Source organism: Taurulus bubalis (assembly GCF_910589615.1).
Source record: "Taurulus bubalis genome assembly, chromosome: 7".
Classification (NCBI taxonomy): Eukaryota; Metazoa; Chordata; class Actinopteri; order Perciformes; family Cottidae; genus Taurulus; species Taurulus bubalis.
This window is the reverse complement of record NC_136595.1, coordinates 4,750,522-4,774,973: the sequence shown is the minus strand read 5'-3', so window position 1 is coordinate 4,774,973 and position 24,452 is coordinate 4,750,522. Positions and strand designations below refer to the sequence as shown.

The 24,452-nt window shown below is 42.8% G+C and overlaps 1 protein-coding gene across 1 annotated transcript; it reads left to right on the top strand.

Moving 5' to 3' along the window:
• Positions 1–75: 75 nt before the first annotated feature.
• Positions 76–19,499, top strand: myo7ba (myosin VIIBa; the record flags this gene model as incomplete). Its single annotated transcript, XM_079220985.1, has 47 exons — positions 76–93; positions 228–329; positions 440–592; positions 1,203–1,387; positions 2,149–2,270; positions 2,377–2,519; positions 2,619–2,732; positions 2,886–3,039; positions 3,116–3,192; positions 3,280–3,399; positions 4,679–4,818; positions 4,939–5,149; positions 5,231–5,366; positions 5,450–5,619; positions 5,709–5,849; positions 5,967–6,125; positions 6,223–6,315; positions 7,120–7,214; positions 7,319–7,403; positions 7,497–7,715; positions 8,792–9,001; positions 9,075–9,284; positions 9,381–9,545; positions 9,632–9,925; positions 10,020–10,180; positions 10,272–10,398; positions 10,494–10,613; positions 10,811–10,984; positions 11,398–11,625; positions 11,721–11,888; positions 11,982–12,099; positions 14,201–14,327; positions 14,432–14,598; positions 14,715–14,896; positions 14,985–15,106; positions 15,190–15,344; positions 15,896–16,049; positions 16,358–16,513; positions 16,970–17,075; positions 17,168–17,281; positions 17,407–17,494; positions 17,600–17,706; positions 17,983–18,168; positions 18,742–18,858; positions 19,029–19,112; positions 19,196–19,315; positions 19,404–19,499. The coding sequence occupies 47 exons, from the start codon at positions 76–78 to the stop codon at positions 19,497–19,499; spliced, it is 6,693 nt and encodes a 2,230-aa protein (XP_079077111.1).
• Between the last annotated feature and the right edge of the window lie 4,953 nt (positions 19,500–24,452).

The following is a 24,452-nucleotide window of genomic DNA, read 5'->3' as shown; positions in this document are numbered from 1 at the left end:
TTCAGTTAATTGTAATTACTGTAACTGGGCTGAATCTGAATTACAATATTTGTTTTCTTAATCAAGGTTTCTGCTATGCTGCATTTGAGTAAGGTAAGAATGAGTATCTCTAATATAGAGTATACACATAATTCTAAAAATCCACGATGCCCACATAGTCATTTTGAGAATGGTCATGATATTTATGGATGGCGTTTTTTTCCCATTGCAACTCCTGCTTTTCCTAGGGGGATTTTGTATGGGTGGACTCCGGTGTCGGGGTGCCGATTGGGGCGGAGGTCAAGGTGACAGACACCGGACAGCTTAAGCTGATCGATGATGAAGGAAAGGTACACAACCCTACAAGAGATCGCCTTTCTTCTTTTTGTTAGGGACAGAAAGGAGTGCCGCTCCTCTCTCTATGTATACATGGATCAACTGTTTTATAACATACCCACAGGACCACAAGATCAACAAGAAGACGGAGGGCGCCATCCGGCCCATGCACCCCACCTCTGTGAAGGGTGTGGACGACATGATCCGGCTCGGGGATCTCAATGAGGCCGGGCTGCTCAGGAACCTCCTGGTCCGACACAAAGAAGGCACCATCTACGTAAGTTTCTGTTCCCTGGATACACGCCGAACCACCTAGTTTTACGACGCCCATAACCTGCTGTGGAAATGCTTACTCGTCAGTGTCCTCCCGAGCTGTGAATTGGCTTTCTTTAGACTTTGCCCTGTAGTTTATCACAGTGCTGTTTGTCTCCAGAGAGACGAATGAGCCTCTGTTGAGGGAGACCGCCCCAGTGTTTCTGTCCCCAGAGCTCAGCAGTGTGTGTGTTCAATTATGAATCATTCAATTGTATAAAGAATATACCACTGCTAAGTGCTGGGGGCAAAATGAGCAAAGGCCGATATTCCTTTGTGTTGGACTTGCTTTATATATATCATAAACACAGCGTTTCATGATTATAACCCATCCATGAAATCTTTAGATCTAATAAATCATAATAACATCATGCATCTCGTGCATTGCAGCCACAACCAAACAGGGTCACTGGCTGTATGATGTGCTTCCAACACAATAACTGGTTTATGCTCATGTATACACACACACACACACACACACACACACACACACACACACACACACACACACACACACACACTCTGTCCTCAACTGTGCTACTGTGTGGTCGTTAAAATCGCCCTCTGTTTTGCAGACGTACACAGGCTCCATTCTGGTGGCAGTCAACCCTTACCAGCTGCTGCCCATCTACACCACGGAGCAGGTGCACATGTACACAGACCGCCGGCTGGGCGAGCTGCCGCCGCACGTCTTCGCCATCGCAGACAGCTGCTTTTTCAACATGCGCCGCAACCAAATGAACCAGTGCTGCGTGATCAGGTCTGCTTTGGTCTGAGGCTGATCCCAGATCTTTATGTCAACAGTGTGGAAAGATTGGTTATTTATTTAAATGATTTAAGTCTAAATGACAAAAGATTACTCTGGTTACAGCTTCTTAAATATGTATATATCCTGGTTTCTGTTGTATTTTGTTAAAGTGAACTGAATGTCTATGAGTTTAGGACAAAACTTGAACTTGAAACTTTGAATGTGTCAACTCAGGCTTTTGTTGACACATAATGGATCAAACTTATATGCGATAAATGATTGATAAAATGATTGATAATATAATTTACAGCCCAGCAACATTACTATGAGTAGCCCTAAAAAAGAGAGAAGCATTTCCTATTTCTATCATAGAACACATTTTAGCTTCTTTATTATTTTTGTGAATATATAACTTAAAAGATAGCTTACTTTCTAACCAAATGTCAACATCCTTTTCATTTTTAGAATGGTTAGATTTTTAGATAAATGTGCGTTTTTCAGAAGCACTGCAAGATTTGAAAAAAAGTTTAATTGAATTAATTAATTAATTAATTTAACTGTGCCCACATGTAAGCGTCATCTACTAATCAAGTGAACCAACAATGATTACGGGGTAATATGTTATTATTATTGATTGTGAAAAGAACAGGGCCCAAAATTGATCGTTGTCAAACGCCTTTGTTAATGTTGACACATTTGTATTCATTTTTAGGTTTAGGTGGGAAACAGTCAACGGTCTGTACACATGCTTACTTTTTTGTTTTCCCCACAAGTGGAGAGTCGGGAGCAGGGAAAACTGAGAGCACCAAGCTCATGCTGCAGTTCCTGGCCGCGGTGAGCGGCCAGCACTCGTGGATCGAGCAGCAGATCCTTGAAGCAAACCCCATCTTGGAGGGTATGAGCAAAATCCCTCATAAAGTTTGAACAGTCTTCATAATCATCTGAATCCCCCCTTTTCACTTAATCTGCTTAATGCTTTGTTTTTGTTTTTTTGTTCTCAGCCTTTGGTAACGCCAAGACCATCCGCAACGATAACTCTAGTCGTTTTGGGAAGTACATTGACATCAACTTCACTAAGGGCGGGGCCATTGAAGGGGCCCGCATTGAACAGTACCTGCTGGAGAAGTCGCGGGTTTGCCGTCAGGTGGGAAGATTGGTTAGCTATATAGAGTATTTGTAAGAGCGGTAACATGGTGCTAAGTCAAATGCTCTTGCGGTAAAGCTCATGTGCATCCTTGTACAGGCGCCTGAGGAAAGAAACTACCACATCTTTTACTACATGCTGATGGGCATGCCAGCTGAGCAGAAAAAGATTCTTTCCCTTGGGAACGCTTCCGAGTACAACTATCTGACCATGGTACTGAAATAATTCTGCAAACTGTGAAATGAGAATAAAACACTGTCTTTATTGATGGATTTTTGAAGATAAATTGACATGGGACTGAATCACAAATAACCAGACGAGACAAGCGTTCACGTAGAGCTTTAAACCATGTGACCGTATCACCAGGGTAAGTGCACCAGCTGCGAAGGACGTGACGATGTGAAGGAATACGCACACTTCCGTTCAGCTCTGAAGATCCTCATGTTCACTGAGAGTGACTTTTGGGAAATCTCCAAACTGCTCGCTGCAATCCTTCACCTGGGCAATGTGGACTTTAAGGGTAAGGACAGCATACCATGGGATTCATGTACTGTAGATCTTTTGAGCCATTAAACACAATGTTTGAATCATTTCAGGCACCATAGTAAATAACCTAGAAGGCTGTGACATCCTTGCATCACCGTATTTCAACATGTCCAGTCAACTTTTGGAGGTATGTGTATTATTTTTATTTTTTTACAAATTCAAATAAAAGGAGCTGATGTGATCTTGTCTGATTGTGTTTATCTTGTTATCTTAGGTGGAACCGAAAGCACTGGAGACGAGTCTGACTGAACGCTCCTTCATGACAGCCAGAGAGAGTGTGACCAAACCTCTGACCTCTGCCCAGGCGGTGGCCGGCAGGGATGCCTTTGTCAAGGTAACACCCGACTTCATTTTGGTTTTCAAAAGGCAAAAGTGTATTTCAGAAGGGAATGCATACACACCGGAAAACAAAATATATGGATGATAAATGGGGTAACCTTTTAAATTCTTGCCACAAATGAGACAAAAAAAATAATACTGATGTATTGCGGCAGTTAGCTCGATATCCATCAGCTTAAGCAAATTACCCTCAGTTTTACTAATTAATTTGAGCAGCATACTAGTATGTCAACATTTAAAATGGAATCATGTTAATGTGCTAATGTTTTGCATGTAAGGCTTTAGCAGCATAGTCACGTTTAGTATAGAATCATGTTAACATGCTACACTTTTAGCAGGCAAAGATAATGTTCTAATGTTGGAATGATACTATCTAACATACAATATTAGCAGTGCATTAACGTTCATTTTATTGTGTTTAATGTAAATATGCTGGTATTATACTATTATACTAATGTGTTTGCAGCATAGTCACGTTTTATTGTATTATTTAACACGCTCATTTTGGAATGCAAGGATACACGCTCATGTTAATTTGCTGGTAGTAATATGTTAACTTTAGCAGAATAATCATATTTACTTTTGTAATAACTAATATGCTAACTTTTATAATGTAAGGATATATGTTAATGATAGTAAGCTGTTATGATACTAAAATATGCTAGCTTTAGCAGCATAGCCATGTTTAGTATTTCATCATGTTAACAAACATACTCAGTTTTAGCAGGCAAGGATACATGCTAGCGTTAATGTTAAAATGCTACTAGCTAATATATAATATGTTAACATAAGCAGCGTATTAACATTTAGCATTTTATAAGGTTAATATGTTAAGGTTAATGCTAATGTTTGTATATTGTTATGATATGTTAGCATTAAGCTCAACAGTAGCATAGCAGTGGCTAACAGAAATGCAGTTTCTGACAAAAATTAACTGTAAAAATGTTGGAGAAGTGGACATAAATCTTGAGGATTTATCCTCTAAACACCATTTTTGTATATGATTTACCCAAAGGTTGGCAACCTCTTTTACAAGGGAGAGTTGGCCAAGACACCAGCTTAAAATGAATAATGCATTACTAAAATGACATAACAAACCTAAAGCAAGGCTAAAAATAGTCTAAGAGCAGAGACGGTTAACGATGGAGTCGTTAACATAGTGTAGTAGTAATGACATGAGTGTCTGTGTTGGAATCTCTGGATCTTATTTGTTGTTTTTACAGGGTTTGGTGCTATGTATAATTGGTCAGCTATTCTCTATATTATTTGTCCAGGCTATTTATGGAAGACTTTTCATTTTGGTCGTGGACAAAATCAACGCTGCCGTTTTCAAGCAGCCTGAGGATTCCACAGAGGTCCGACAGTCAATAGGCTTGCTCGACATCTTTGGCTTCGAGAACTTCAACAAAAACAGGTTGGCTCTCACAGCATTAGAGCATTTACTTCTGCAGGACACATTGTTAATTGACACGTTGACTGAAGTCCACCCATCTTTCTTTCCTCCTGTGCTGTTGCATTTGTTGAACTGTTGCAGCTTCGAGCAGCTGTGCATCAACTTTGCCAATGAGCAGTTGCAGCAGTTCTTCGTCAGGCACGTTTTCAAGCTGGAGCAGGATGAGTATGCCCGCGAGAACATTGTCTGGATGCACATTGACTACAAAGACAACCAGGGCACCCTGGATGTATTGGCCAACAAACCTCTGAACATGCTGGCGCTAATTGATGAGGAGAGCAACTTCCCAAAGGTCTATGTCCTCCTTGTACTCCATGAAGTCTAATGAACCAAAGAAAAGCAGGTTTCTTACTACTTTTTTGTGAATTTTCAGGGCACAGATACCACCCTGCTCCACAAACTGAACAAGGTCCACGAGACAGGGGGCATCTATCTCCCCCCCAAGAACAACTATGAGACACAATTTGGAGTCAAACATTTTGCTGGAGAGGTCTACTACGATTCAAATGGTACTTTTGTAGCTTTAAAAAGCAACAAATCATTCTAGCGCGAGTCCTGTGCGATGGTCTTATTGTGTCCGTCTTGTTTTGAGGTTTCCTTGAGAAAAACCGTGACGCCCTCAGCTCAGATCTGATTCAACTGGTGGAGACCTCCACCAATAAACTCCTCAAACAGGCGTTCCACAATGTGCTGTCCTCCAGTACGAACAAGAGCAGCGTCAACCCCAGGATGATCATCACCACGGCCAATAACAGCCTGCGGGTCAGTGCAGCCTTTAGCTTCGGCATTAGACAGGTTGAAAAATAAAAAAACACTGCTTACACAATGTGACATTTGATTGTGTTCGACAGCAAGCGACTGATGGCAAGAAGCGCGTGCCAACTCTGACTGGCCAGTTCCGTCTGTCTCTGGATTCCCTGATGAAAACACTGACTGTGTGCCAGCCCTATTTCATACGCTGCGTGAAACCCAATGACTTCAAGAAGCCGATGGTGAGGAGAACAAAAAGTTGCATTCACTCAAACCAAAATAATACTTAAATCTGTGCCAAAATTGAATGAAACAATTTTCGTGCGAGTAAATCAGAGCACACCCCTTCTGTGTCTCAGCTGTTCGACAGAGAGCTGTGCATGCGCCAGCTCCGTTACTCTGGTATGATGGAGACCATCAGGATCCGGAAGGCCGGATATCCCGTACGCTACACATTCAGCGAGTTTCTAAATCGCTACCGCGTCCTGCTGAAAACTTCCCTCTGTGATCCCAAAAAAGTAAGTTGGAGGTTTTAACGTGATCACTTTGTTCACGATGTCCTCAAACCTATTCTCATATCCTCATGCTGTGATGATTATTTTTTTGCTACAACAGGAAAGTAAAGAGAAATGCTGCGAAAGCATTTGTGAGTCTGTGCTTGCTGGGGAGGGCGACTGGAAGACTGGCAAGACAAAGATATTCCTCAAGGTGCTGCCTTACATCTTTATGTACAGTCTGCTGTTACTGATGGATTTGGGTGGAGGAATACAATAGCCACAATATTGTGAATGTTATAAGCAACAGAAAACTTCATTGTGAAATTTAAACACTGCTGAATAGCTATGAAATTCTAATACCACTGAATTTGTACTATTTAAGACATTGACTTTTAAAGTATATTAGACATTTTAAGTAAATAAATAAAATTAAAATGTTTACTTCAGGATTCACAAATTCAAATCTCAAGTGTCCACTTAAAAAAAAACTTTAAAAAAATAATAATATATCGAGCACAATGACTTTGGTGATCTCCTGACGTTTCCTTTAGTGTCAACATGAGGTTGAAATTGAGGAAATTGTCTCATAAACTATCAGATGGTTTGCCATAAACCCAACAACACAACTGTGTTGATCCTCTGACTTTTCATGTAACGTCTGGGCGGTGTTTGGCTAAACACCTGCAAAACGAATGACATTCACATGAGCCAGCTGTACTTTATTTTAATTGTAACTTAGCAAATGTAAGCACGCTAACACATTGAACTAAGATGGTGAACATAGCATTGTACCTGCTAAATGCTAGCATGTGTTGTCATTGTTGGGGATGTTAGCATGCTGGGGTTAATATTTCATGGCACCACTGTGCTTAAGTCCAGCATCACAAACCACATTATTTGGTCTATTGGTTAATTTTTCCAATTAGTTATTAAGTTGCTTATAATATATGAATCTGAAGTGAATGTCTCCACCAGTGAATTAAAAAAAGAATCCATTCTCTACTATTTCTCTCAGGACTTCCATGACACCATGCTCGAAGTGGAGCGAATGAAAGAACTAAATGAGAAAGCACTTCTGGTCCAGAAAGTCCTGAGAGGCTTCAGATACAGGTATGGGACAAAAGTGGTCAAATTAGCTGCTTTGTTTTATTTTCTCTTGTTTGTTGCTCATGTGACCGACAACTTTGTGCCTGTGTGACTCTTGCACTCTGAAGGAGAGACTTCTTGAGGAAAAAGGCCGGTGCTCTTGTCATTCAGAAATGCTGGAGAGGACACAAAGGCAGAAAGCTGTACAAAGTGGTGAGTCTTTGTTTACCACGAGTATTTATTTTTTTAAAGTGAAACTATAGGTATGGCATGCACTTAACCTAATCTAATCTAATTTAACTCTAGGTCCAGCTGGGCTTTGCGAGGCTGCAGGCACAGGTTCGGTCTCGTCAGCTCCACTTCCAGTATAAGAAGGAGCGTGAGGCAGCCTTCGTGCTGCAGGCCCAAATCAGAGGATATCTGGCCAGGAAGGAATGGAAGCGCAAGAGAGACGCTGTGATCCTCCTGCAGGCACACGCCAGGGGCGGGCTGGCAAGAAAGGCTGTCAAAAAGATGAAAACAGATGTAAGTTCAATTCACAGTACTACGAAGAACGCCCATTAGGTGACAATAATAAAGAGGGTTAAAGTCCCAACCGGTTTTATCTTGTACAACATGATGACAGCCCTATCAGATGAACCCAAGTACACTTTCAGGGACACCACCCGTCATGTCCATTACTTTAGGCTCACTATTTATCTATTTATAACTGTTAGCTAGCTGTTTCATTAATTTATCGGTACTTTTATTATATGATTTTAAGTATTTATCCATTACTTTTAGCAAATCATTAATTATCCATTACTTTTGACTAAAGTTTTATCCTGTTTATCTGTTATTTTTAGTTAACCTTTTTAACCAAGTATCTCTTATTTCCACTGTGAATTAATGACTTTAGCTAGATATTTCAAATGTGTATCCTTCTTAGCTAACTGTCTAACCCATCTCGCCATTACTTTAGCCAACCATTTAACTTGTCCATTTGACAAGGTAACTATTTTACATATTAATCCAGGAATTTCAATGTATTCTTTCAACTCTTTGACTGTTACTTTTAGCATATTATTTCAACTAGTTATCCGTTACTTTTAGTCCACCATGTTAACCAATCATCTATTACTTTCAGCAAACTATTTCAACCATGTATTCATTACTTTAGTTAGCTGCTCCAAATGTGTATCCTCTCTAAGCTAACTATCACAACTATTTCTCCAATACTTTAAGCGGTTTACTTTTAGCTTACTATTTCAACTTCTGCTAGCTTACTAACTAGTTTTCTTGCACTCTCAATGGCAACACACTCCGGTTGATAAAGGTATGTACTGACTGTGAAGTTAGCCTTTTAGCTAGTTATTGTAGCTGCTGGAGGCTTACTGCTTATTGTGACGATACATCTAGTACATGTCAGCATTACACCAATTTTAAATTGTATTTGGATGCTTATTGTCCTTCAATCACACAAATATGTTGGCATGTTTTTAAATGACATGTTTCACATACATGGTTACATGGTTAATTGGGTTGTAAAAGACATTTTTCCTGCAGTTGAGGTTCAGGATGCTGTCCCCCCTGATCTTCTCTTGTTTTGTGTGTTCATTCAGATGTACCTCTCTGCTAAAGAGAAAGAAGAAGAACAGCGGGCCATTTTGGCGAGACAGAAACACTTGGAGGAAGTGCTTAGGCGGAAGAAAGAGATGGAGAGCAAAGCTCAGACCGAGTCCTTCACTGACCAGCAGATGGTGGACGACATCTTTAACTTCCTGCCTGTTACGGTCGGAGGGCAGGAGGGGCAAGCACCTGTGGGATTTGAGGTTTGGGAAGCGAAAGCGCTGCACATTTTGTAGTCCTTGTAAAGTCACTACATGCCTGTTTATCTGTTTTCAGAAATTTGAGGGGAAAAGGACAGTCATAGAGGAGATAGACATCGACAACATCCCAGAGGATATTCCCATAGACGACGATGATGATGACCTGGATGAGTACTCCTTCTCCAAATTTGCTTCCATGTACTTCCAGGGTACGGCCACCCACACCTACATCCGCCAGAGGCTTCGCCAGCCCCTGCTGTACCACGAAGATGAAGGAGATGTCCTGGTGCTTCTCTCAGACCACTTAGATTTATCATTTCAGTTGTTCTCACATGAAGAATAGCCTTCTTTATTGTTTTTTTTTCTGTTATTTTATCACCAGGCTTCTCTGACTGTGTGGTGGATCATCCTGAGGTTCATGGGAGACCTCCCTGAACCGAAGAAGCAGGTCCAGGTCCAGGGAAACTCTACGCAGGACCGCTTTATGCCGCAGGAGCTCATCTCCAGAAAGGACAGACGTCTCAGCCACATGGTTGGACTGGATCAGGTAAATGTACTATTGAATACAGCCTCATTTTGTAGGTTAACATGAACTGATCATAGATTTCAAATGATAACTTCCGACTGCTTTAGAGGGTGCTAAGGAGTAAGAAAGAAAGGAAGCCCTCCACAGTACCTGAGGAGCCGACACAAGGCAGGAAGAGCTCCATTTTCACAGACCTTCTGACAAGAAACAGGAAGGCTTCTGCTGTGCCCGGTGAGACAGCCCAAAACCCAAAGGTATACACTGTGCCAGAGGGGAGCCCTCGAACGAGGAAGGGATCCACATTCACCGACTTACTGTCCAGAAACAGAAAAGCATCCACTGTCCAAGAGAATACGATCCCCAAATCCAGCTTCAGGAAGGCCTCCATCATCATGGAGGAGGTAAGGAGTACGCTTAAAAACTATTAGCGTAGCTGTGAAGTTCTCCTTCACTTTATTTTTAACATATTGATGAATGTTCTCCTTCTTCTTACAGTCAGAAGATCTGACTGAAGTGGCAAAGCCTCCCACCCTGCAGACTGTGAAAGAGGACAGTGACATCATGATTGGAGAGGGACCCACCATGGACCGACCGCTGACCGCGCTCGAAAAACTCCACTTCATTGTGGGATATGCCATCGTCAGACGTGACCTGAGGTAACACAAGCTCCTTTTGAAAATCACATGCATCTTAAGTATTTTTCTTTATTCTCTACTAATACAATATGTATGTCTGTTGTCTGTCCAGGGATGAAATTTACTGTCAGATCTGCAAGCAGCTTCAAGACAACAACAATCGCAACAGTTACTTCCGCGGCTGGATCCTGCTGTCCCTCTGTCTGGGCGTCTTCCCTCCAAGTGATCGCTTTATTAGGGTAAGAACAGCTCCACCGGCTGCTCCGGAGCTCATAAACGATGTACAGGACGCAGTGATGTTTCACTCATCTCTTCTTCTCTCCTGTCTTGGCAGTACCTGCAGAGTTTCATCCGTTTAGCTCCAGGAGGCTACGCTTCCCACTGTGCTGAAAGGCTGCGGCGCACGGTGCTGAACGGGGTGCGAGGAGAGCCTCCGGCCTGGCTGGAGCTGCAGGTACTGAGGCTGACAGAAGAGGCTCCGGCAAATGTCTAAAATGGGTGGATTTGCATTTAAACTGCATTAACCTAAATTGTATTGTGGCAGAAATCTCAGAGACGCAACATTTTATTTGAACACTTATGAACTTCCTTGCACAGTAGATCTCATTTCTGTTTAATCAATGCGGTCACTTTATTTCTGTGCGGTTATAGGCAACCAAGACAAAAAAGCCCATGATTGTGTCTGTGAGTCTGATGGACGGACGCTCCATCAACCTGCCCGTCGACTCAGCATCTACCTCCAAAGAGATCTGCCAGCTCCTCTCCAACAAGGTCAAACTCAAGGACACCTTTGGCTTCTCTGTCTACGTCGCCTTGTATGAAAAGGTACGCAGTCGCGTCCGCTCGGGTGTGTTTCTGTTCCATTAGCACAGTAGGCGAACAAACAAACAAACAAACAAAATCACGCACCCCAAAGCTCAGCACAGAGCCATTTCATTAATGGTAAACAATTTAAAGAAGAAATGCAGACAAGTGCAGCTTGCTGAGACAAGAGAGACCTCCCAGTTAAAATTGGATTATTATTTAAAGCTTCTCAAAATGGTGTTCAAGAGCTTCTTCTGTATGCATTTATTCAAAATATAATACAAGTGCAGGTCCTGTTTTTGTTTGTAAGTTAAGTTCTCATAGGGTCTTAGGTGTATTTTGCACACTGGGCGAGCTGCACCGTCACACCTTTTTAAAGACTTCTTTTAGGATACCTAGATAGCCGTAATCTTAAGTGCTAACCTGTCTTGAAGGTGTGGGCGCTGGGCAGCGGCCGGGAGCACGTGATGGACGCCATCTCCCAGTGTGAGCAGGAAGTAAAGAGGAGAGGAGGGCAGGAACAGCACGCCCCCTGGCGCCTCTTCTTCCGCAAGGAGGTCTTCACCCCCTGGCACGACGGCAAGGAGGACAAGATCAGCACAGACCTCATCTACAAACAGTTCGTCCACGGTCTGAAGTGTGGCGAGTACCAGACTGAAAAGGTGGGCTTATATTCCGATGATTATCCTCGACCTGTAGTTTTCGAAGATATACATTTGACCTATTTTCACACCCCCCTCCTTTATCACTTTCACAGGAGGATGATCTCGTCCAGCTGACCGCGAAACATTTGTACATCCAGCACGGCTCCGACAGCAGCCCAGAGCACGTGAAGGAGGCCGTTCAGGACTGCATCAACAACACTCTGCTGGAGGCCAAGTCAGAGGACAAATTGGTGCAAATGGTCAGCACTGCTTATTCTCAGGTCAGTCTCATCTCAGTGCTGGAGAGAAATATAAATAAAGGCTCTGCAAAGGCCTTGAAGTAAAGGTTCCTATTTCTTCTCGAACCACACAAGGGTCCGTATTTGAGTTCAAGACAGAAGGCAGAGTCCGTGAAAGCAGAGATGGTGGACCACGCCCGAGAGAAGTGGCCCATGTTCTTCTCTCGCTTCTTTGAAGTTGTCAAACTGTCAGGTAGGCATCTACCTGTCCCCCCTCTACATTGTCATGTATTTCAATGATTATATAGTTTGACAAATCTTAATATGCATTTAAATTAAGCAAGTCAGGACTCAGGAATGTCTTGACTGACAAGAAGTCACAATGGGTTTTGTGCTGAATTAGAAATCCTCCAAGGCATCATGCACTCCATTATAGAGAGATATATTATAGAGATGAATCAATCATTTCTGTATTCATTTGTACCTTTATGAGAATGGATTACTTGTTCCAGAATGACCTAGATCTAGGTTGTAAATTCACTAGTATCTCTAACATAAAAACAGTATTTAGAGTTATCGGTTATCTTACATCCCAATCTTGCACTATTTTCCTTCCTCAAATGTTGAATATCAAAATGCTTTTTGTATGTATGTATGTCAGACTGTAATATAAAAGGATATTTATAGATGCACTGCCTCGCTGGGGTTAAGACTCGAGCAAAGTAGTTGATTAAGAGTGAATAAGTGGGCCAGGAACAGCATCGCTTCCTCCCTTGGATTTCAGATTAGCTGCTGTTTAGCTTGTGAACAAGCAATTTGCAAAGCGATACATCTGAGTTGTTTAATGAGAATGAGCTCTGACTCACTGGTGGATAATTAACTCAGCAGATCAAGTGGCAACATGCTGGTGAGATAAAAGTAATTACGCAGGCTTCCACGACACGATCGCTCAGTAGAACCCAGCCCATGGAGTGAACACTTTCTAGATGTTTATTCTTCATTTCAACAGAAACAGATAGTTTGTGTTGCCCCTCACCTCCTGTCAGACGTATTTCAGAAAACATCAAATTAGATTTGACTTCTTCTCCCCTAAAGGAACCGTGTGTGTGATTTAGTGACATCTAGTGGTGTGTTGCAGATTGCAACCAATTAAATACCCTCAGCTCACCAATCCCTTTCCAAGTGTCGGAGAACTCCGGTGGCCCTTGTTGTGTCAATTTATGTTAACAATGGAAAGTGTGAAAAACATGTTTTTAGTAATTGCTCTCTATGTGCAACCTGAAATCCTTTTCACTGAGGCCCTTTGCACGTTTGCAGTCTGCTAACAGAGGACTTGTTCTTCTTTAGTCACCTCTCAGCTCTCTTATCTCCGGCTTCTCTCTGTCTGGACTGTCAGTTTCTGAGAAGACAACATTTTTACACCCTCTTCTTCTCCTGTTACCTAGTTTTTCTCACAAGATACATTTTATTCTCCTTTCCTGACTGTTTGTCCTTTGACCTTCAGCTCTCTTGTTGCTCACCAACAGACTCGCTGCAGAGAAAAGGCGGTACCTGTTTTCTCTCTTTGAAACTCTGTGGTTTCTACATGTACAGATGCTGTGTACATGCTGTGTGTGTGCTATATGATCTTTAAAGAAATGCAACTCTTTATTTCACTTCTCACAAGGAAATATATGTATTTCCACCACAGGGTGTAGGGATAGTTATTTGTAGGATGTTATTACTACAAGGAACTACTCTTATCAATCCTCTGTTCTTCTACACGACTGAATCATTGCTTTTAAAAACATATAGAGAATTTTAAAAACAAATTAAATTCAGAACAGGATTATAATTTATTTATATTTTAAATATATCTCAATGGTGTTTCGAGAGCAATAACAGTATTTGTTTACAACAGCAAAGTTACCATAAAGTCATTAATATCTCATTGGAAACAAAAGCTGCAGACCACCCTCCTCTCGGTGAAGATACTGCCGGATGTGCCAGATTATGTCTTTATATCTGAGGCCAATCTCAAAATATAATTCTATGAACCTCTCCCACGGGTGTCTGGTTGCTCTTTCTTTTTCAATTTTGGATTATTTCCCCCCCTTCATGTCCCTTCGCATAATTCATTTAGCGATCAATCAAGAACATAACAGATTAATTAATTGTGAAAGTAATTGTTAGTTTCAGCCATAAAGTGAAAGTCCCATATCTGTGGGTTGATGATAGAGCCTCCACTGTACAATGCCACGCTTATCTTCAGGGTGGTTGCAATGATTCAGAAAAGACTTTACTGCTCATGACTGTTTGTCATATCTCCCATGAGTCCTGATTTAATGAACTTGTTTCTTCCATGACTCTTTAAGGCCCTCCGCTGGCAAAGAGCAAGTTCATTGTGGCCATAAACTGGACCGGCATCACTTTCCTGGACGAGCGAGAGAAGAGGCTGCTGGAGCTCTCCTTCCCGGACGTCACCGCAGTCCACACCGTGAGGTAGAGACCGAATCAGAGGAGGAGGAAGCAGTGCAGTTGTGCCAGGTGACAAAGAGGAATGGTCCACTAAAACAGCGGGGTGTCACTTATGTTTTGACTCCCAGGGAGGCGAAAGCGTCCAGCCAGACGGTGAGCCTGCTGACACTGAAAGGAGACTTCACTCTGAGCGGAGGCACAGCGGAGGACATGGCGGAGCTGGTGACAATGTTCCTCAGTGGACTGAGAGAGAGATCTCAGTATGCTGTGACCCTGAAGGAAGCCGACGGGCAAGGTCAGAGGATCGGATTGTATCTTTCTTATGTGGTCACAGATGAATTATCTCTTTTAGGGTTGCTCATTGCTGCTAATTGCTAACAGATGTATGGGTCCACTTACATTCTTCTACAGATGACCCCACATTACTGAGCTTCAAGAAAGGAGAGCTCATTATAATAATCAAAGATGACGAGTTCTCTCAGCAGCGTGGCTGGATAAAGGGCCAAAGCGAGAGCTCGAGACAAACGGGAGCCGTCCCCACCGACGCCATCTTAATCCTGCCAACACTCAGCAAACCCACCAATGCGGTCATAGTATGGAGACGTTCTCTATGCCGCTTTCGTAGTTGAGTTATTGTGCTCAGGATCTAAGGAGCATTGAATGTTTTTCTTATTTTTTCAGAGTATGATCAACTTGTCTCCGAACCAGAGGATGAACATCTTAAAGGCAAACCAGAAAGAAACGGGAACGGTGGAGAGATTAGCTCCCGTCACGCTGAGAGAATTCTCCCTCGAGTACTTCAGGTATCTGGAAATGCCCTCTTTAACTCCAGCAGGCTAATGCTCACTGGAACAGCACTGACAGCAGGAATACCTTGATCCCACAGGCAGCCCACTAAGGATGTGAACCGTCAGGTGATGTCCAGGAACGCCGCCCCCGAGAGGCTGTGGGTGAACTCCAGAGAGCCAATCAGACAGCCCCTCCTCAAGAAACTGGTGGGCAACCCAGAGCTCAGCCACGAAGCCTGTCTGGCATTCACTGATATCCTCTACACACCAGAATATGTTTTTTTTCACGAGTGTACCTTTTGTTACGGGAGTTAAACCCATAAATTCACTATGAGCTTCCTTCAGGGGTTTAGTTTTCTTCTGTCTGGAGTTAGTATTCAAAAAATGCCCAGAATGAATGTGCCAGAAGTTGGCAGAGCATTCCTGTGGAGTCCCAGTAGTAATGTTAAATTGTGTTTGTACCTGTCGGTAGCCCCTTTGTCTGAAGAGCCCTCTGGCTGGAGACATCATTCTCTAACCCTGACCTAATGTTCATTCAAACTGTCCTTCAATCTGACCCTTGCTCAAGTGGAGAGGCTTACATGGCCATAAACATGTCAGAGATGTAGATTTGACAGGGCTAAGCAAATTCTTTTTTTTATAGCTAAGATAACTAGCCTAGCTAAGCCTACAGCCTACAGCCTCCTCAGCTACCGTGCCCTAGCAAGCAACAATGAAAACGTTTCTATCTATAGCATCACCAGTCAACAATATTTTCAACGTTTACGAAACCCGGATGTTTGCTCCTCCTTGACCGTTGTGTACCGATCCTGAAATATATGGGAGATTACCCCACCAAGCAGATGCAGAGTCCTCTGGAGCTCACCGACCAGATCTTTGGCCCCACCACCAAAAACGAGGCGCTCAGGGATGAGATCTATTGCCAGATCATGAAGCAGATGAGCAGCAATAACAACCGGTGCGCTTATGTTCTTCTCACTTTTCTCCATCCCTTTGGTATCATTTCTGTTTACGACGTATAGGACTGAAAATAAGGCAGTTGCTCAAATGTAATGAGTTTGTTTCTGTTAATAATAAAAGCAATCGCTTTTAATGATAAAAAAGCTTTTAAGCTTACTTAAAGTCTGATGCACTTGATATTTTTTCAGAAAATGTGTTTCAGTGTGCAAGAACGGTTTTCAACACAAACTCCAGACTCCATTTCATCACATGCCTTTTAGTGTCCTGCATGCATTTGTGTCTTTGTCGCCCTTTTCCATCCCGCAGGTTCAGCGTGGAGCAGGGCTGGCAGCTGCTGTGGCTCGCCTGCGGCCTGTTTCCTCTCAGCCAGTCTCTCCTCAGGCACACTCAGCGATTTCTCGAGTCGCGCCGCAGAGAGCCCCTCGCCGCCGACTGCCTGCAGCGTCTGCAGAGCTCTCTGAGGTCAGCCCATACGTCACAAACACTGCACCGTGCTTCCCCCTGGTTTCAAACACGGGTGTACGAGATTAAGTGTGTGTGTGTGTGTGTGTGACATGACACCACAACGCGAAAAAGGAAATGTCGAGCTGTGGCCCCCTCGTGTTTTGAATCTCTCAAGAATGAACTGAGATAACTGAAGTATACTGACTTTATTCTAGTTTGTCGAGGGCAAGTTTGAGGAAGGACCTGCTTGCAGCAATGCTGGGGTTGACATGTGTTGCATCACCTTCACAGTGACATGTCCACATTTGCATGGCCTCCTCTATCAATACATTTGACATTCAGTATGATTTGCATAATGGCGACAAGCTCCGAGAGACCTTTTCTTTATCTGCACTCTATCTGTGGCTTAGTGTTAAAAATGATAACGTAAAACAACAACAACAGTGTGACTTTGCATTTTCCGTCCTTGTGTAGAATGGAGCCCAGGAAGCTGCCACCACACCAGGTGGAGGTAGACGCCATCCAGCAGAACAGCACCCAGATCTTCCACAAGGTCCACTTCCCCAACGACACAGAGGAGGTAACGCCGACCCCTTGGGTGTAGAAAGCTGCAGAAATTAGGTCAAATACATTCCCACAGTAATACCAGCGATTCCTCTCACCCTTCTGCAGATATTTGAGGTCGCAACAAACACCAGGATCAAGGATCTCATCCAGAACATTACCAAGAAGCTCAGTCTGGCTTCAGCAGACGGCTTCAGCATTTTTGTCAAAACACATGACAAGGTGTGTTTATCTCAAACCATTATATTTAGATTTTCTTTTTTCTACGTGTGTTCTTTCACAACGCCCCCTTCATGAACTTCCTCTTACTGTTTGTAAAAAAAAGTTTGTTTGGGTGTTTATTTCAGGTTCTCAGTTTGAATGACACAGACTACTTCTTCGATAGTCTGAGACAAATCACCGACTGGTCCAAGAAAGCCAAGAGGAACAAAGATGGTAAAGAGCTTTTATCTGATGGGCGGGCCAGTCAGACTTTTGACGGTTCTTTGCATTTGCCTGTAAAAAATATGTGTGTGTGTGTGTGTGTGCGTGTGTGTGCAGGCGCCCCAGTCAACATACCCTACCTTGTGTTCTTCATGAGGAAGTTGTGGTTCAATGTGATCCCTGGCAGAGACGCAGAGGCCGATCTTATCTTCCATTTCCCTCAGGTACATTTGAATGATGCCGGTCAGCCTCCATCATATTTTCCAAGCTGGTTAGTTTTTCCACAGGATTTGAAAGCCAAAATGACCCATGAGCTTACTTGTACCTGACATACTGCTGTGTAAGTATCAATACTACGGTAGTTCCAGACTGTTCCTTCTGGTTTCATTGTGACCTTGGAAAGTCTTCTCTTAATGATGAACAGTGTGGTCTTGCAACTTGGTTCAAAGGTCAAACATCCCACAATAGCAGACTTTATGAGATACCTTTATCTCCTCCAGGAGCTACCAAAGTACCTGAGAGGCTATCATGTTTCCACCAAAGAGGAAATAGCCAACATTGCGGCTCTGCTCTTCAGGGTAAAGGTCAGCAATGACAAGAACCAGCTGGTCATGATTCCCAAGATGCTGAAGGAGCTGGTGCCCGGCGACCAGCTGAAGGCCATGTCGGAGAATGAATGGAAGAAGGTGTGTCAACTTTTTCAATTCACTTAGTTTTTCTTATTGTCAACACATCTCATGATAAGACAAAAACAACAACAATGCAACAGCTTCTCTTTCAATACCTTCCAACGTCCGTATCCTGTCTGTGACACTTCAACCCTAATATTCCACTATTTTTCTAATATTATTATTATGACAATATTCTGAATTTAATACGGGTCATGTAAACAGCATATTCCAAATTATGCCTTATTCCAAATGCAGACGTTTTTTTTTCAGTGTGGTTCATTTATGTGTTTTTATTAGCTTTTGGACCACAATGAAGCTCAATGGCACGGAGGAATATGATATATCAGTCTGTGGATACACATACACGCCTATAGAGCATCACCAGACTTCTTCTTTCAATTGCTCACTTGAACAATATCACCATTATGCCGATCCTGTGATCGCTATCTCCGCTCTGTGAGAATATTGCCTGAAAGGCTGTGGGGGCGTCGTAAAATACTTTACCTCATTAAAAGGAGCACGAAAAACTTCTACGAAACAAGAGCGTTGCATTATACTCTGATGTGTATTTATTTCCTTTATTTTCAGAGTGTGGCTGCCTCTTTTAACAAACACGCTGGTATGACCGTTGAAGAAGCTAAGGTGGCTTTTCTGAAGGTGGTCTGCCGCTGGCCGACGTTCGGCTGTGCATTCTTTGAAGTGAAGGTAAGGGCTGCAGTGAAAGCAGCACAAGTGGTGCTTTATCTTGCAATCTGTGGTTGGGTGGGTGGGTGGCTTGTTTATCTGATCTCTCTGCTCTGTCTCCGTCCCTGCACGTCTGCAGAAAGCAAATAGTCTGCTGACCGGAGAGTTTGCCTTTCTGACTCTCTTTTCAGCAAACATCAGAACCAAGTTTCCCAGATATTGTGCGAATAGCTGTCAGCAAGGAAGGGCTCACCATCATCCACCCTAAAACCAAGGTGAAAAATAAATAAAATGTGACATTATTCCCTTTTGACATGCTGCTGCTGTTTTTCACTGTTAACAATTCTCTCTTGTAAAGGACGTGCTGGCAAATCATCCATTCAACCGCATCGCTAACTGGTGCAGTGGAAGCACCTACTTTCACATGACTATTGGCAGTTTAGTCAAGGGGAGCAAATTCCTGTGTGAAACCTCACTGGTAAGGTCTATCACCTTAAATGATTTATTAAAAGTTGATTAAGTAAAAGTCTTTTCTTTACCTTTGTGTCTTTTTTTTTTTTTTAAAGGGTTACAAGATGGACGACCTCATAACCTCCTATGTCACAATGTACCTCAGAGAGCGGAGGGCGGTGCAAACCAGGAACCAGCGCTTTGACATGTGAGCCTCAGCAGCAGGAGAGCGACGCAGCTTGAGCCTGTAGCTGCTGACTTAAACCCAACACATTCAACATGTAGCTCATGCACACACAAAGAGGAAAACGTTTTCTGTTTTTGAAAGTGCAATCAACTGTATTTGTGCTCGCCATACACATTTGTAAACCTTGTTTTTATTTGTAGTCACTACTATTGAGACTAATTCCACTCCGTATTAATCTGCCTGCCTTAAAAACATTGAAGGTGCCCTGTGGAGTTTTCTTGAAAACAAACAAAAGTTATGTTTCTTCTCACCAAAACACATGTATCCCTCAGGCATGTTGAAATAATGATATTCCTCATACCAAAGCCCTTTTTTAAATGTATTTAAAAGAATCGGCCATGTTTTCTAGCTTGTAGCCTAATTCAGAGTTAGGACATTGCTATATTTTAGTGCTAGTTATCAATACCAACTGTCGATGACTGGAATAATAATCACATGAATGTTGCGTGTTCACATGTCTTGGATGTACTAAACCAGTGGTGCTCAACCTTGGGGTTGGGCCCCCTATGGGGTCGCAAGAAAGTAATCATTGGACAGCACCGTGGTGTCGCGAACACCAACCTGATCATCCTGGAGGCTCGCAACTGGAAAAAGTTGAGCACCACTGTATTACACTTCTGGATATTGGACCCCAAGTTGGTGCCTCATTGACTATATAGTCAATGAAAATTGCTCGCATGGTGGATGCGGCAAAATCGTTGCTAACTTCCGGGTTACTTCCGGCGTTAAGCGGCCCACTGACTATTCCAAGACACAACAAAAGTGCACGTAGCATTCTTGTTTACCGCGTTGCCGTCATTCAGAAATAAAATATACTTTTCTGGGCTTTGGAAAAGTTCTACAATGATTAAACCCCCATGTCTCAAATATATGTTACAGATAGTAATAGTTGACTGTTTAATAGGACACTGAAGGTGTCCTGTCAGCAGTTTTGTCGACTTCTTTTAGAATAGTGGTGAATGGGGAAGATTGGGCCACAAGGGGACTATTGCTGCAATACCCCAAGAGGCCACTAGAAGAAAAACAGGCCGTATCCAGCTCTATATAACAACCATAGTGCATCCTTGTGCAATACAAATACAAATATAACATGGATCCACTGATCAAAACATTGCTCCATAGTGATGAAAGTGTTCAAAAACTCCACAGAGTAAATCCATCTTTTGAATTTATTTCTAATTTGCTTCAAATGATATCTTGCTCCTGAAAAGAAACCATTCAATAAAATTGTTGAAAAAACACTGCTAAAATCTTCAAATAAAAACGTTTCTCACTGGAAGCCTGTTTAGAGCGTCTTGTTTTCCACAAGCAGCCGGGAGCCGCAGTAAGAAGAGCGATGCATTTCTGATATAGCGAGACAATGTTTTCGCTTCGGGGTTACGAGACGCGCTGCAGACAGAGCAGACGAGCCAAAACAAAAGCCGGGGGGCCGTCCCAATTAGCGGTTGGCAGTAGATTAACAGGGGGGGTGATGTCAAAGCTTCTCCACCGTCCTGCACAGATAGAGCCTCCATTCAAGTCTACAGAATGCTATTTGCATATCGATGATACAGAGAAGAGAAAGAGCCGATGTGTGTCACACACAGCTGTGATCTCCTTGTATGAAAGAAATATTATCCCCCCTCAGCCAGCGGGTACTCTCTCCACATCTGTCCGATGGCTATGTGACTGATTATTTTGGGCATTCCAATTCAGGATGCCCCCAGGAGGCAAGAGACCAACAAGGGCCACTGTTTCCTTCAAGCGTAGCCCCCCCCCTCCCTCAAAAATCCTCCCCACTCTTGTTTTTCACTCGATCTCCCATAGGGAATGGGGCCCTCTGTAGAGCTAAACACACCAGCTACAAAAGATCATCTCTGAGACTTCAGTCATAAACCTCTAAATGAACAACACAGTCCATCTTCTATCTATCAGTGGGGGGGTGGGAGTTCATGGCTAAAGGCACTCGGCGCACCACTCGGCCTCGTTTCCATGGAGTCATACCCGGCGTCTCGTTGCGACTGAGGCATGCCATTCTTCTCCCCGCTGCTCAAATGTGGCGCTTATTCTGACTCAGGCTATTGTGGAGCGCACAAGTGGCCCTCTGAGGAGACGGGGATGGAGAAAGAAAGGGTGGGGTCAAGGTTCAAACGAGCGTCTCCCATTGGGACTCCCTTGCTGTTATCAAATTGTGTCCAGACACAAAAAGAGCTACAGTCTCATTCCTGAGAACATCTTGAGGGAGAGTGCAGGGGGTTATAGGACAGCGCTCTTTGTGTCGAGCTTCAGTTCTTCCAGGGCTCGGCGGACCGACTCCCAGTCTTTCACTCTGCTGCTGCGCTGATTGTTCAGCGGCTGAATTGTTCCCACAAGCAGCCGATCTTTTCTTCAAGACGTCCATTCAGCTCTCAAGCTCAGGTAAGTCTTTATTATTTTTTACCTCAGATTCCAATGAAGCGGTAGAGAAGTTTTTTTTAAACTTTATTAAAAGTCTGGCTCCACAAGAGGGATTCCCTCTGCTTTCACAGTGCACATTGTATTTAAGTGGCACACATTGTATATATCCTGTATCTACAAAGTTCACTGTGCAGTCGTGTCTCAGAGTTTAATCTGTGAATGTGTCACTTTTGTAACGTGAATCCCAAAACGGCTCAGCATTGTGACACACTTTTTGAAGCTTGCAGTGATGACAATCTACTTTTCAAAACCCTTCCAGTCGGTGAATATCAAGTGAACCCTGCATTTAATCCAATTAGCAAATTTCACATTGACTTTATTCTACTTTGGGTTTAACTGTGACGGGTTTTAACAAAAGGAGATTGTACACATTACAGCTGTCACTGTTTTGTCGCAGCAAATTGTTGCCGACTAATCCCTGGAGAGGACCGGTGCCAGGATGCTCGGTCTCCTCTCCGCCAACACTGTCGCACAGATCTGCTTACCCAGATCATTGTGATGAAGGCATATTTCAGGATTTGCCTCTCTTGAGGATTATCCCTCGGGGATCCGTATTTACGGGAGCTTTTCCATTGAGCGGCGCAGCTCCTGGTTTGTTATCCCTGCTGGGACTGCAACCCTTTTTTTCTTTGGGGCTCCTGAATGAGCCTTGGCTGAGAAATACTCTCCGTTGTGGGTCTCACAGCTCCAGTCTGTGTAGGAGCGTAGCACACGCACTGTAAAACCCTACGCTGCTACATCTGGCTGGTTCCTAATGGGCCAAAAGTCTGATCAGTGAGCTGGGGAAACAGAGATTTAGCCCAGTCGGATAAAAGAAGAGATAATCCCTTTCCCTTTTTTGTTAAGGAGCCCTGTAATGGTGCAGCATTACTTAAACACATTTCACTGTTTGGTGAGCTATTTGCTTTGTGTTTTTGGGGAACCTCCCTTCAGCTAGAAACATCTGTGGGCTGACAAGTTCATCCTCTGCTGCACATGTTTTAAATGCTGTTCTTGGATCCACCACAAATTTCAAAGTGAAAGTTCGAGAGAAGCATTCTCTGCGATTAATTATTGCTGTTCACGCCCCAGAGATGTTTGTGTAGGTGTGGGGTTAAAGAAGAGTAGGAGATGAAAACAAAATAAAGAGGAGTAGACAGCTGGGGTCTTTCCGGAGGAGTGGGTGGTGATTTTTGAGGTATCTCTAAATAGTCCTTTAAAGATTGAAAAATAAAAAACAACGATGCAATCTTTTTGAGGAATGGTAAAGGTTATATTGGTCAGATTAAACTTAAATGTAGGTTACACTAACCAGAAATTAATTGCATGCAAAGACAGATGTTTTTTAATAAAAAAATTTTTTTACCACCAACATTATGTAATTATCTATAACCCTGAAATAAATAGTTTAACATTTTGGGAAATACTAATTAAAAACTTAATGAGAAGATACAACTAGCTTAGCACAGATATTGTAAACAGGGAAAAGCAGCTAGTCTGGCTCTCTACAAGAATAAAAACATTACCTAGCTACCGGCACATAACCACCCGAAAAACTCCTAAACAGGAGATATAACATGTTAACTGGCTTGCTGTGGAAGTGCAAATAGGCGGTTGGCTAAGCTAACTGGCGGCTGGCACTAGCTTGATTAGCGTACAAACATGATATTCTTCTCAGCTAACAGTTGCAGGAAGGTGAAGAAATGTATTTCCTAAATTGTGTAAATTCTAAAAGAGATATTAAAGCAAGGAGACCTATTTTCTCTTACGTCTGCCAAGCTAGCATTACAGTAGGTTTGAACTTGAACTCTGCATTTGAAGTTTGAAATAGATTTTTTTAGACCAAATCACACATATATAGCAGCTAATGAGTGTTTGCTGCATAGCATTAGCTTGCACAGATGCTCCAATTCCCCCTGAGAGTTTTCAGTTGAGTCTAGATGAAAGCATTCCTGGTGAAAACTCAGACTCTGACGCCAAATACGCTGTACAAAGACGATCTGATGACTTCGACTTCCTGAACGTAATAGTGTGCGGAGGAAGTCTCTTGCAGGGTCAGAATGAAGTAATTATCCGCTCCAAGAGCATGTGCACATTAGCCGGAGACACTGACATCTATTGTTACCTTACGATACTGGGCACTGTGACAAGTACTCTCCCTGCCTATTGTCAGTGTGTGTGTGTGTGTGTGTGTGTGTGTGTGTGTGTGTGTGTGTGTGTGTATATAGAGAGTAGAGTAGAGTGGACAGGGGTTGGGTTTCCTGTCACTGGGGCAGTTTGCTGTCTGAATACTAACAATGAACAATTTTAGAAATCAAAAGCACGTGTTTAGAAAAGTCATGACTCCAATGGTCCGAGACCCAATCCGCAACTGTTTTAGTTGCATCGATTCCACAAATATACATAAATTGCTTTATTAATAATCCCAAAGAGATGAAATGGTTCTAGTAATTATTCTTTTAGGATTAATTTAAAACAATGTTTTGTCTCCTCAGTAAACAAA